Source organism: Spodoptera frugiperda, chromosome 1 (assembly GCF_023101765.2).
Source record: "Spodoptera frugiperda isolate SF20-4 chromosome 1, AGI-APGP_CSIRO_Sfru_2.0, whole genome shotgun sequence".
NCBI classification, from domain to species: domain Eukaryota; kingdom Metazoa; phylum Arthropoda; class Insecta; order Lepidoptera; family Noctuidae; genus Spodoptera; species Spodoptera frugiperda.
The window spans coordinates 9,599,099-9,611,388 of record NC_064212.1 but is presented as its reverse complement, the minus strand read 5'-3'; the positions used below and the strand labels follow the sequence as shown (position 1 = coordinate 9,611,388).

General features: G+C 37.0%; 2 protein-coding genes across 3 annotated transcripts; both read right to left on the bottom strand.

The window, feature by feature from the left end:
- Nucleotides 1-1,940: 1,940 nt before the first annotated feature.
- On the bottom strand, nt 1,941-3,294 carry LOC126911628 (uncharacterized). 2 transcript variants are annotated; one of them, XR_007706153.1, is made up of 3 exons: nt 2,984-3,133; nt 2,810-2,908; nt 2,207-2,349 (listed from the first exon to the last, which is right to left on the bottom strand). XR_007706153.1 is itself a non-coding variant. In XM_050699767.1 (2 exons), exons 1-2 carry the CDS (start codon nt 3,214-3,216, stop codon nt 2,118-2,120), a joined length of 465 nt encoding a protein of 154 aa, XP_050555724.1. In that variant the 5' UTR covers nt 3,217-3,294; the 3' UTR covers nt 1,941-2,117. The 2 variants fall into 2 exon arrangements, 1 of the variants encoding a protein (XP_050555724.1); XM_050699767.1 differs by lacking the exon at nt 2,810-2,908 and having other exon boundaries at nt 1,941-2,349; nt 2,984-3,294.
- A 2,534-nt stretch (nt 3,295-5,828) lies between these two features.
- Nucleotides 5,829-11,385, bottom strand: LOC126911733 (sorting nexin-20). The gene is made up of 4 exons (XM_050700438.1): nt 10,986-11,385; nt 10,368-10,589; nt 9,597-9,790; nt 5,829-8,295 (listed from the first exon to the last, which is right to left on the bottom strand). Exons 1-4 carry the CDS (start codon nt 11,205-11,207, stop codon nt 8,169-8,171), a joined length of 765 nt encoding a protein of 254 aa, XP_050556395.1. The 5' UTR covers nt 11,208-11,385; the 3' UTR covers nt 5,829-8,168.
- Nucleotides 11,386-12,290: the final 905 nt, after the last annotated feature.

Genomic DNA, 12,290 nt, shown 5'->3' with positions numbered 1-12,290 from the left:
AAGCCGGCCGCGGAGCGCCAGCCTCTTCATGAGTGCACGCCTAATCCGTGCGTCTACGTCTCCACCAGCCTCCACGCACACGCTGCCTAAACATACCACTTTATGTCTTCAGTTGCCCCTCTTAAGAGCTCTTGAACACCGCGCGGCATCTTTGTAATTGTTTTTATTTTCGGTAGACCTAATGAGGGCTGAAGCATTAGAGTATATTTTACGACATAAGCTCATTTCTTTTTAAACGCTTTTTGTGGAAAACTTGCAAACTTTGCAATGCTTCTAAATACCTAAATACAAGAAGATAATTTTTGTAAATGGGTTCCAGCTGCAAAACACTGAAGAAAAGCAGTAGATATGAAGGAAAGCGCACGGAGCTGCGGCGCCCCGTAATCCGAACATATCTCGGTACATTGCTCAGCGCGACACAGCGGGACTTAGCGAAAAGCCTCGCCGCGCAGATGCTTATCTCAATAACAGTTTTATTTATTTTTGCGAGCGGCTGATCCGCTCCCGGCGGATCCGTCTAATGAAAATAGAGGAAAGCGCGCTCACCCGCTAACACCGCGCCGCGGCGGAGACGCGCCTGAGACAAATGTGTCTCCGAGCAAGGATTCTAGCACCCGGACAAAACTATTTCCTATTATGTACCTAAGTAAGTATCAACAAACGACTACAGATGTAGATTTAGTTGTTGTCTCGTTTATAGAAGAAAGTTTTCCAGCTCTCATCTGTCTTTGATGTGAGCAAACATACCAAATGCGGTAAGTACGTATTCGTCATCAAGAAGTTTTGTTAATTTCTCTTTAAAGCCGCTTGTTACAGGCCTGCGACAAAGTTGCGAGAAGACATGGCGCGTTCGAGTTTATTTAGTCGCGCGATTAACGACCACAACTGTCGTAATGCTGACTTGGTATGTCGTAAAACACAACACATTGCGACGCGACTGCTTAGAACAGAGATGATCGACTTCAAAAATATTTATATGCTACGTATGTTCTCGCCTTGCGAGGCGAATAACTACTGACTAAAAACCACCCCGGCCTAGCCGGAGCCCCGGTAAAATAATATCTCACCTAATAAATCACTTGTAGTCGTGAACATTGTCAATTTCACCAATATCTCACCTCATAAATCACTTCTAGACGTGAACATTGTCAATTTCACCAAGTTACGAAGCTATCAAGATTACGTTTCGATAAAAATAATGTTGTCAATATGGGAAATCAGATTGGTTTTATATGAGTTCACGAAATGAAAATTTACTCAATATATCGCAACTTAACATTAGAGAACGAATTCTACATATAAACTCGTCTACGACAAAAAAGAACTATGAATACATCGCGCTATTCCATGGTATTCACACAAAACAAAATAAGTCGACACATATTAAAAGCCAATTCTCTCGGCGACCGCAAACAACGGGGGAGGTGAAAAATCTTGCGGTGGCGAGACGGGCCAGGCGTACCGGTGGGGTCTAATTAGGTCATTTGCCATAATTGCTAGCTCCAGATTGGTTTTTTCGCGTCGGCAGCGTCCCGCGAGAGCCTCAGGACGTTGCCTTGCTTTAATGAACACTTCTAGCACAGAGACACTGGAATAAAAACTGTTATTTTCACGGCGGTCATCCGTACTTAGGTTTTTAGTTGGTTTTTATGATACCTTTAAACAATGATAATAAGATGACGTATGTGACTTGAAACATAACATTGACATCGAGTAGTTCATGGTGATGGTGAGATAGTGATTCTGGAGTGGTGGATGGGATTGTAGCGAATATCCTTTATTGCATGGGAATTAAATTAAATCGACGATAAATAGTTGTTCTTTAGAACCCATCTTCTTCAGGGGAAATTATGAACAATTATCAAAGTGGCAATTATTTGTTGTTGTAAATTAGTAGAGGTAGGTAATAAGAGGAAAACACAATAAAATAAAACTAACCATTGCTTTTCTAAACGATTTATTCGTCAAAACAATTGATAATTTCAATTAGAACAAAAAAAAATCACATAAACGAAACATTAAATAGCCGGATGGAAAAAAAAAGTTATGTTGTTCAATATTGCTCTCAAAAATTTTGGTTTCAAAGGGTTTTATTATGTCCTGTTTTTGGGAGATCTTTACATTTGCATGGTGGAGCTCGATTCGATGGCAGGTGGATATTGCTTTTTTAATTTCTCTCGCTTCCTTAGCTCATCTCTCAGGAGCACGAGATTCTCGTAATGTTCTGCTGAAGCGTCCAGCAGATCCACACAAACCCTGACTGCGGCTGCCTGACGTTCCCTTTCCACTTCCATCGTAGAGTCCGTTGCCTGGCTCACCGACAGCACCTTTTCTACCATGTCGTCTAACCTGAACGAAAGGTCAATCATTAAAGCCCGTTTTACACAGTTCTAACAAATGCAACACTAGTGTTTAGTGCATGCATATCGTTAATTACTAATGCAGTGCATTAAGCATTGTGTAAATTGGGCCTCATATTATAAAAGTTTTATATGAGTGTAAGTAAAATTGCGAGAGGATAGAAGTGAATAGGATTCTCTATTGGCTCTCTAATACTAGAAACGCGAAACATCCATACAAATGGGCGTTTATTACTCTTTCAGGCAAAATCTACTAAACGGATCTGAATGAAATTTGCACAGAGTAAAATTCACAAGTAAAGCATACAACAAACTTGCACTCTCCTTGACAATAATAGAGATAAAACAAACATAGTCTTCTTGGAACGATCGTGATTATTTTTATAGTGCCTAAGACATAGGGTCCATATGATATTCTGTTATGAGTTCTAATACCACGGAGTACCTACTGATGTTATGTCGATTTCAAGTGATCTGCGACTGGCCGTTTCCGTAGTCGTAAAAACATTCCTAAATTGAAATACAACAGCTCACAGTCCTTTTGTATTCTGAAATAATAAAGCATTAACTACTTCATCGAATTCAAAATCTAAAATGAAAACAAATAGAGTGAATGTACTTACTTTCTTTTATGGATTTCTAGGTAAAGACAGAAGAATAATGTTAATAGGAAGACGATGGCTGCGTTCAGCTGCGGCCAGGTAAGGTCCTGGCTGACGATGTGCAGTCGTGAGATCCGCACCTTCGGCACCACGTCCCACACCGAGAACCCTGGTACCAGCAGTGTCAGTGGTAACGCGAATACCACCATCACTCCTAGCACCACGGATAAATCACAATCGCTCTTATCAGACATCGCTTTGTTATTGGGAGGAGAATATTGAACAACATTTGATTTTGAATGACAAGTCCAAAAAATAGTTGACTTATGTACGACGACAGACTATTAAGACAACTCAAAGAGTAAAGTTATTAAAGAAGAACGCATTATTTCGTACTGACCCAAAACTCTATACAATAAAATTGGACCAAATGATGAATTTTATTCGCAACTTTAGTTTGCATAGGCTCCATAAATGTGAACGAATATGGCAGAAACATCTTATTCACGTTACGATAAAACATCAAAGAAGCAATAGCCATTTGTAAGGTTTAGTGCCCGAAATTCGCGAGGCAGCAAATGGTCCCTTGCGGAACCTGCGTCCGTCATATGGAGCGAGCCGTCGACGCTCGCGCGGCATATCAATTTCGACTAGGTACACACAATAAAATTGGACGGTCTCCGGAGAGGGCTTAAACGATTCGCCGTTTTGTCTCGGGGCCCAGCTGCGTAATGACCGGAGCAGGAAAAAATTGTCAGCAAGAAAACGCGAGGGTAGTCGGGTTTATGTGCACGCGGCAGCTGGCGGCACCGGGCGGCGACGCGCTCCTAACTGCCTCTGCTTACCTCGCAAAACCCGCGCCAATTTTATTTATCGAAAATATAAACCGATTTGCGGAGGGCCCTCGTAAATTCTGAACGGCTGATTTATGGCGGTTACCAGCCGCGCTTAAAACAAAGTTGCTTCTTAAAGGACTTCCTTACCTATCTATTGCTTCCTTATAAAGACCTGTAATGAAAAACCAGCCGTCCAGATAAGTAAATGAAGCCAACAGATTTTTAAGCTACGAGAATTCGAAGCACACCGGTTATGCTTACTATCCAAGATATTCCATCATCAGAATTTCAACAACTAATAAACTCGACCACATTCAACAACAATTCAGACCCAAAATAACATTCAGTTTCTTGTTACAATCTGATACATAGGTAAGTTTCCTTAAACGTATAAATCTGGATAGGGTATCGCGTGCCAGTAGAAACTTCCTCGAGGAATTAACAAGCTTGGGGCTGACGGGATTGCAAACAACTCCCTGAGGGCGGTCAGACGTACAGTGTTCGCCGACTTGCCGTGTCTAAGGAGTCGCGCCACGCGAATCAATTAGGTGATTTGAGGCATTTGAGGGTTGGCTGCGGCCTCGCGTGACGGAACCTCGCTCGAGTCAACACTGATGCTCATGCCTACAATATTACCTACTTAGATACCTACCTACTTGCGTTTTTGAACACAATTTTCTAAAGGGAGTACTTAAGGTGACTACGAGACAATACCTAAGTATTGAAATAAAAGTTTGTGGATAGGTAGCCTGTCAAACATGGTTATTTTTTACTATGTTCAATAAAGGTTTTCTTTTATGTAAGAGTGCAGGCTCTCTCTCGTACCTAGCCGATAGTCATTTCAGGCCCGTTACCAAAGACTGAGACTGGGTATTAGATAAAAACGAACCCACCAGTAAATATTACATCAAACAACGTACGAATCATGATTAATCATGAACAAAATACTTTACTTAATGACATGAGAACATTAACCAAGTGCTTGATTAAAAACATTCGGTCCATAACATAAGTACCTACCAGTAATGAAGGAACCACTCAACCGCATTTAGGGACCCTCACGTCAAATAATTGAACCAAATTAATTTAACTTTATGAAGGGCAAATTGTTTTGGTGAATCCCCAATCAATTTAGTAAATTGATCAGTTTTATGACAGGGCGGCATCGCGCAAGCACGACAAAAAATTGGTTTATGTACACAGGTATGTAGGTAAGTAGCTGTATAAGTATATAAGTGCCTGTACCTTACCCCTCTACAAAGGGTAAAGGTAATTTGCTGTTAAATAAAAGCGTATGACTTCTAATTATGTTGCCGGGTTTATCGGCTCCGGTTCGAAAAGTAGAAGCAGGAGTAGGAACGCAGTGGTTTTTAGGTAGTAAGAATTTGACACTCCCTCTCGCCCAGCCCAAGGCGAGAGAAGGAACTAGAAAAAAAATTGGTAATTAGGTATTATTAGCTATTTATACTGGACATTTAGGTAGACACGTAATCTATATTATTATGTACCATATGTGATGGAATTAAAACATAATCGAATTGTTAAGTATAGACCAGTCTGATAATCTTGAAATTATGCAGTAGGTAGGTGGTACCCACACATCATTATAGGTAAGGTGTCTAGCGTTATTCTATTATTTTGCTAATTTTAATTTTAAGTGCCTAACTGCCGACCATATCTGACGTCGTAAATAAGGTAATTATACTGTATCTGTTATCTTTAAGTGAAAACTAATTTGGGTGATGAAGGGCTGTACCTAATGTATTTAAAAAAATTGAAACTTAGTTAAGTATGTAGGTATTAAGTTATGATTGTCTGATCAGCAGTTCTACGACGCGACGACGACGCTTCAAATAGTTTGGTCAATTTCTATAATTAGGTACCTAGTACGGTAGTGTCCCTAGCCAAGCTGAGTTTGTTTTTAAAGTAGACAATACACCAATGGTGTGCAGGAACCACGAGAACAAAGTATGTATGTAAAACGTTATTTTAGTGGAAGTAAATTTTTGGGAATGAAAATAAAACAGAAATTGAGTCTGTATACAATTTTTTATTATTTTCTACAATGGCTACAAATTTATAAAATATCAGTCATCTTAACATTAGCATTAATATCATAGAAATGTCTATCCGCTTATAAACAAACTGATTAAATACAGATATATAAATTATAAAAAAAAACATACATTCGAGTTCTCTGTGTAACATAAATATGGTGATCGTTATTATGGTTATATTTTTATCTGCCACACTCAGAGACATTTAATGATTACTTAAACTATTCCTTAGTAACGATTATGTATCGAAAACAATTGCTGAGGACTGGGTTAAGTAACCATTAAATGACTCTGAGTACGGCGGTAAATGTTTTTTTTTCTTTTTTGCTCATTTGTTGTTTTTTCTTCAAATGTAATTATTCATTCTTCTTTTTTTTTTTAAAGTGTTAAAATAGGATATGGTGCGTATGGTTATTGCAAGAAAGAAATTTCAAGCTCCGATGTTCAACACAGCTTGGCCGAATGACGCCAAGCATGTAAAGTAGATTATGGCAGACTAGAAACAATTATGTAAAGGAGTATAATCCAGTATTGAACTGTAGCGGGCTGTGGACGATTATTTGATGATATTCCAAGTAAATATTAGCAGGGGCCATTTTTCACCAATAATGTAATAAAACCAACGTGAAAGGAGGTGAAAAAAATACTGAACTATGAAAATACGGAATTATGAAGCTACCTTCATAATTCCATACTTATTTTTTATATATATTTTTTTAATTACATATTTAGATGTTAAAATTATACCATAATAACGATCACATACTCGCATGATACTAATTACATTAGTACAAAACGTTTTTTTTTTAATTAAATCACTTTATTATGCCTATATTTTTCGCTTATTGCACACTTTTATATATTATATATTAAAATCGAAGCTATATTGTAAAAATTGAGTAAAATTTATCAGGCCATGCATATTCTTGTGTCGATTATAAATTGTTAATTGCTATCATATGTAATTGACCCTTGAATAATTATAATGCAGTTGTAAAGCTATTACAGGTATAGATGTTACATATATACCTACTTTTTGTGAATAAGACTAGACTGAAATATCATTTTAAACACATTAAAGCTTCATAATAATAAAATTGTAATAATGGGAGCATTTTGGAAAATTTTCTAGTATATTGTAAGCTCTTATTTATAAAATTGACAAGCTGATTCCCATTACATAGCTATAGCATCCCATACTGCGTTAAAAGGTAAAATGCTTTAATATACCGTTTATTTAAAATGTTCTAATAATAAAATGCCATGATCGTTAAAAAAATGTAGATCAATAAACCTTAAAACCCTCAGATTACATTAGAAAATTGATAAAATCGAGTCCAATTCAATTGTTTCTCTCTAAAAACTATCAACAGCTATATCTCACTTATTATTATTATACTTAAACACACAGATAATAATAATTTACTTTTTCCTCTATAAAATATAAATTGATAAATGATTTAAACAAATACAAAAACTATACTTAAAAACTAATGAGATACCAGCCAATACAATGTCGAGTATGCAAACATTTACAAATAAAATATCTAATTTACGTAATATTCACTATATGTCTAAAGAATAAGAGTGGTGTTTGTCTATTAGATTAAACGAATCTGTGTCGTTACAAAATTCTAGTATCCGTCTTCTTTCTAAGAATGTGTCAGCCAAAATTTAGAAATTTGGCCACAGAAATGTTCATTATCAATCGCTACTTACTTTGCCTATCACAATATAACATTTGATTTAATAAATCCAAAAAGCTCACTGTTCTTAATCTACCAGCATACACAGATACAGTACCGGCGTTGGGGGGCGTGATGGGCCGATGGCCCAGGGCGACAAAGTCTGGGGGGCGCCAATAAAATGAAAAACTATTACTAACACTTGATATGGCTTCCCTCAAGTGGGCGCCACAATATTTTCGCCCGGGGTGTCAGTGGCCCTTACGCCGGCACTGCACAGATAAATCAGATCATTTAAAATTTTAATACCACCAAATAAACTAGCAACATTTTTGTTTAATGCCATCTGTCGGATTATGATGGAACTACCAACATCACGAGTTAGCTTACGAAGTTCAATACGTACGCACATCGCATGATCTAATCGCTATTTGTGTGAATGATTCTCACTTAGTACGATTTGATTTTCGCACAAATTGTATAATGTATGGACTATTCTTGCATTGGTAATCCAGCAACAAGCAGATTATTGAATATAAAATTGTTGGTCCAAAAAATACTGCAGTACAGATGTAAATTGTCAAAAGAAATAATGTGATTAAAATGTGATAAACCTCTCCTTAGATCTCTAGTCTGTGGTGGTAAGGCTGTCTACGGCCTCCATGAGGCTTGGCACTGAGTCTACCTTCATTCCGCGCCGGCGGAGATCATTCAGTTCCTCCACTAACTTCGACTTATCTCGGCCGAGCGTCTCCCTGAAAAAACAAAACAAAAATATATTATATTGCGATATAGTGGATAGATAAGTTATTCTACGTAGTAGTACATATAATGAAATGTTTAATATGCCGGCGGCATACATACTAGTATGCCAACAATTGGATTACTACTACTAGTAATCCAAGATCTCCCGATTTCGATTCACGGTTAAGTACAAACATACTTATTTAAGCGTCAGTACAGTCATTCTGGTACACATTGTATTTGTAAGCAGTCTATTACAATCTAACCATACATATTTGCATTATACTATACACGCCATGATAAAGATTATAAATATATGAAGCATAAGAATACACACAGGAACATTGAATATTATCAGTTTAATGACAATATAGTTGCATACGTGAAAACAAATTGAATCAAGTACATTTCTTATTGCTATGTAGTTATATTGTATTACTATCCTTTAACAGTTCAATGAATTAAAATGTACTTATCAGTTGTTTACAAGTAACTAATCAATCAACCCATTGTTTAAGTTTCATCACTCATTCATTGCCCGACTGCAGACTAAAGATAGTAAAATCTAGAGATCAAACATATACGTGAGCTACAAAACAGAAGATAATTCGTTACTAATCCTTCTTTTATCTAACCTTGACAGTTCACAATATAAAATTTATTTATTTACGAAAACTAGTGGTCGCCTAGTGGTCGAAATTCAACCACATACGATTTAATTTACAATACCACTTAACATACGTTCAAGGATAATTTTTATTTAACTCAAACTCAAACAAAACTCTTTTATAAAACTCTTTTCATATAAGACGTGAGAATATCATCGCAATGTCTATCGATTTTGACGTTTTGTCAAATACGATCAGATACTATGCATGTGTGTGTAATGTTTTATTTATTGATTTAATGTACTTTATAAGCATTATTTTTGAAAAATATTAGCGTTCTGAACTTCTCCTACACATAAACTATAAGTGTACCAAATTTTATGCTCCTACGTCCGCGCAATTTTCGTAAAAAGAGGTCCAAAGTTTTTGCATCACGTATTAATATATAGATAATTGAAATAATACGATAAATGGGCTATAAAAAAAAAACAAAGGGCAAATTGAATCAATGATAAAATTATCATGACGCTTGTTTTTCCCCCACTAAACTGTTTTTGTACAGTCACATAAATAACCAGTTGCATGGTAACAGGGAACGAAAGTGTGGCAAGATTTTAAATAGAGAAGATAACTAATTATTATTTTTTAAATCACTAACTGGGGTTATATATTTATGTGTGTATAAATAATAGATAGGTACTAACCAAATAGAAATACAAGTGTGGAGAAGTGGTATGTATATGAGAAGCAGGTCGGAGTCGCTGACGGCTTCATAACGCTTCAGAGCAAGTTGTGCCCAGCGCTCTACAGGTCCGGCGAGAGTACCATCACTTGCGCCCGCACAGGCCACGATACGGCACAGCGCGCCAAGTACCACGCGCGATCTATCCGTATATACCTGGAAAATAATTTACACATTTCATTAAAGATTAAGCACACACTTTCATACTTTTTTTATAAATATGAGTTACAATAGTTGTTGACAAAATATTCTTTAACACAATATTACTAATATTATAAATGTAAAAGTTGGTGAGTTTATGTGTATGTTAGTTACTCAATTAATTCAAAACGGCTAAAGGGAAATGGGAACAAGGGTAGATAATGGTCTCGAATAAGAAATATACCATTTTTTTGTCCCATGGGAATATAATGAAGGCTAAGGCGAAGATACTGAAAGAAGCTATAAAAATTCAATATCTATATCCATATTGTTAGACTTTTTTAAAATATTTGATGGATCAACGTTTGGCCGCTATCTCGCCATACATATAGATTATAGTACAAAGGTATCTTAACATTTACAAACCCTAGTTAAGTGGTAAATTGCCATAACAGCAAATTACAGCAAATAGTAAAAAGTGGGTGTACAATGGCAATGGCATTAAGTGCTATAATATGCGCACCTCTGCCTACACTTTTGGAGATAAAAAAGGTAATTGATATTTTATGTGCGAATATCTAAAAATACAAACCTTGTTTAATAATTTGAAACTTGTTTCCAACACTGAGAGTGCTTGGTCAAACTTGCCATCATTGATGAGTCTTTTAGCTTCATTTAGCTCAATGTCCTTGAAAAATGTGATAGCAGCCGGGGAGTCCCGGAGGCGGGATTCACTTGCTATCAAATCTAACAGTGACTCAAATGCAGCACATCGGGAGGAAATCAAGTTTGGGTCAAAATTACCAACCACAATCTGAAATTAGTCATTAAACTATTAATTTAATATTCTCTGATTAACAGAAATATTTTTATGGCAGACCAAGGCCAAAATTCTAATTATTAATTTGAATGACAAAGCTGTAAATGTATTGATATAAGTTACATTGTATAAACCTCTCATTTGTTACTAAGTAGGTAATTTACATACATAATCACATGACTTCACGTTATTAGGAAATGTAATACGGAGTTGCTAATTAAATTGACCCAACTACCAATTACTGTTTTTCAAATAAAAGTTTAACTGTAGTATAGTAGTATGAAGAAACACAATAACTTCACCGAATACGCCTACTTCACTAATTTCAAAGCAATGCACATGACTCATAAATAAATTTAATAACAATGAACTAATCTTTTGTTTACGTACCTTTCTAGGGAATGAAATATTGCTTAACAAAGCTGGAAATTCCTTCTTCAAGCCGTTGTACAGGTCCAAGAAGTGAGTGTATCGCCTCTCAACGTTCGCGGGGTCTGGATCCAGCACTCTGGATTCAGTAGCCTGCCTTGCTTGCACCATATAAGCTACGAATTTCTTTTCATTTTCAAAACCTTCTACTGTTCTTGAAGAAACTATTTCAAACTTTAACATGATTATTCTCTTCTGTTCTTAGAAAATATCAACTTTTGTTAATTGTATGAGTAAATTTTAGTTTTAATTTAAATAACGAAGTGAGAACAAAGAACAAAATATTGCACTTTGTAAATTAATAGAAGTGTACTGTGTAAAACTGCAAGCAATGTTCAGCGGTCTGACGTTTACTTTTGACAGCAATAACATTTATTATTATACGTCATTTTGTGACAGTTATTACCACAGACTAATAAATCAGTTGTAAATACGGATGGATACAGATGTGCATTTTTTGGAGCATACACAAAATAATCTCAAAATAGATAAAATACTGAGTCCGTTTTTACCTCAGTATTACAGACTACACAGAGAATTAATAATTACTTAAAACTATGTCTCACTGCGGTACTTCGTAGCATTTAGTATTAAGTAACTCAGTCGTTAGCTAAAAGCTTTTTATGAAATAAACAACAGCCGTTAGCTGAGCTGATTGTAAACTGACACAAATGCGTACTGCCATCTGAACAGGTCCGCTCATTCTGTTGTGGTTCTTTCCTCTAAAGACCACTACAGAATCAACTTGCACGGTTCTCTCACATTATCCTCTTATTTCATTGTCTGGACTTTAAAAGAGACTATGACCTCTGAGTTTGTTTCGGTATTTCTTCTCAGAGTAGTCGGATAGGAAATGCCGGCCTCATCTAGCTATTTGAAATAAATAATTTCGAACCGCCTCGTCGCGCACTTGTCCGGAATTGGGCCGGACCTCGCGGATGGCCAGTTCGGCTTCCGCAGAGGGCGCTCCACGGTGGACGCCATCATGCGCGTAAGGGACCTCACGACGGGGACTGCAGTGTCCAGGGGTAAGGTCGTAGTGGCGGTGTCTCTGGACATCGCCAACGCCTTCAACTCCCTACCCTGGAGCTGCATACTGGAGGCACTCCGGTATCACCGGGTGCCTACCTACCTCCGTCGTATAATCGAGGCTTACCTGACAGACAGGTATGTTATATACCCCGGTCACCAGGGCGAATGGAAACGGCGAGAGATGTCGCGCGGTGTTCCACAGGGTTCGGTTTTGGGACCGCTCCTGTGGAATAT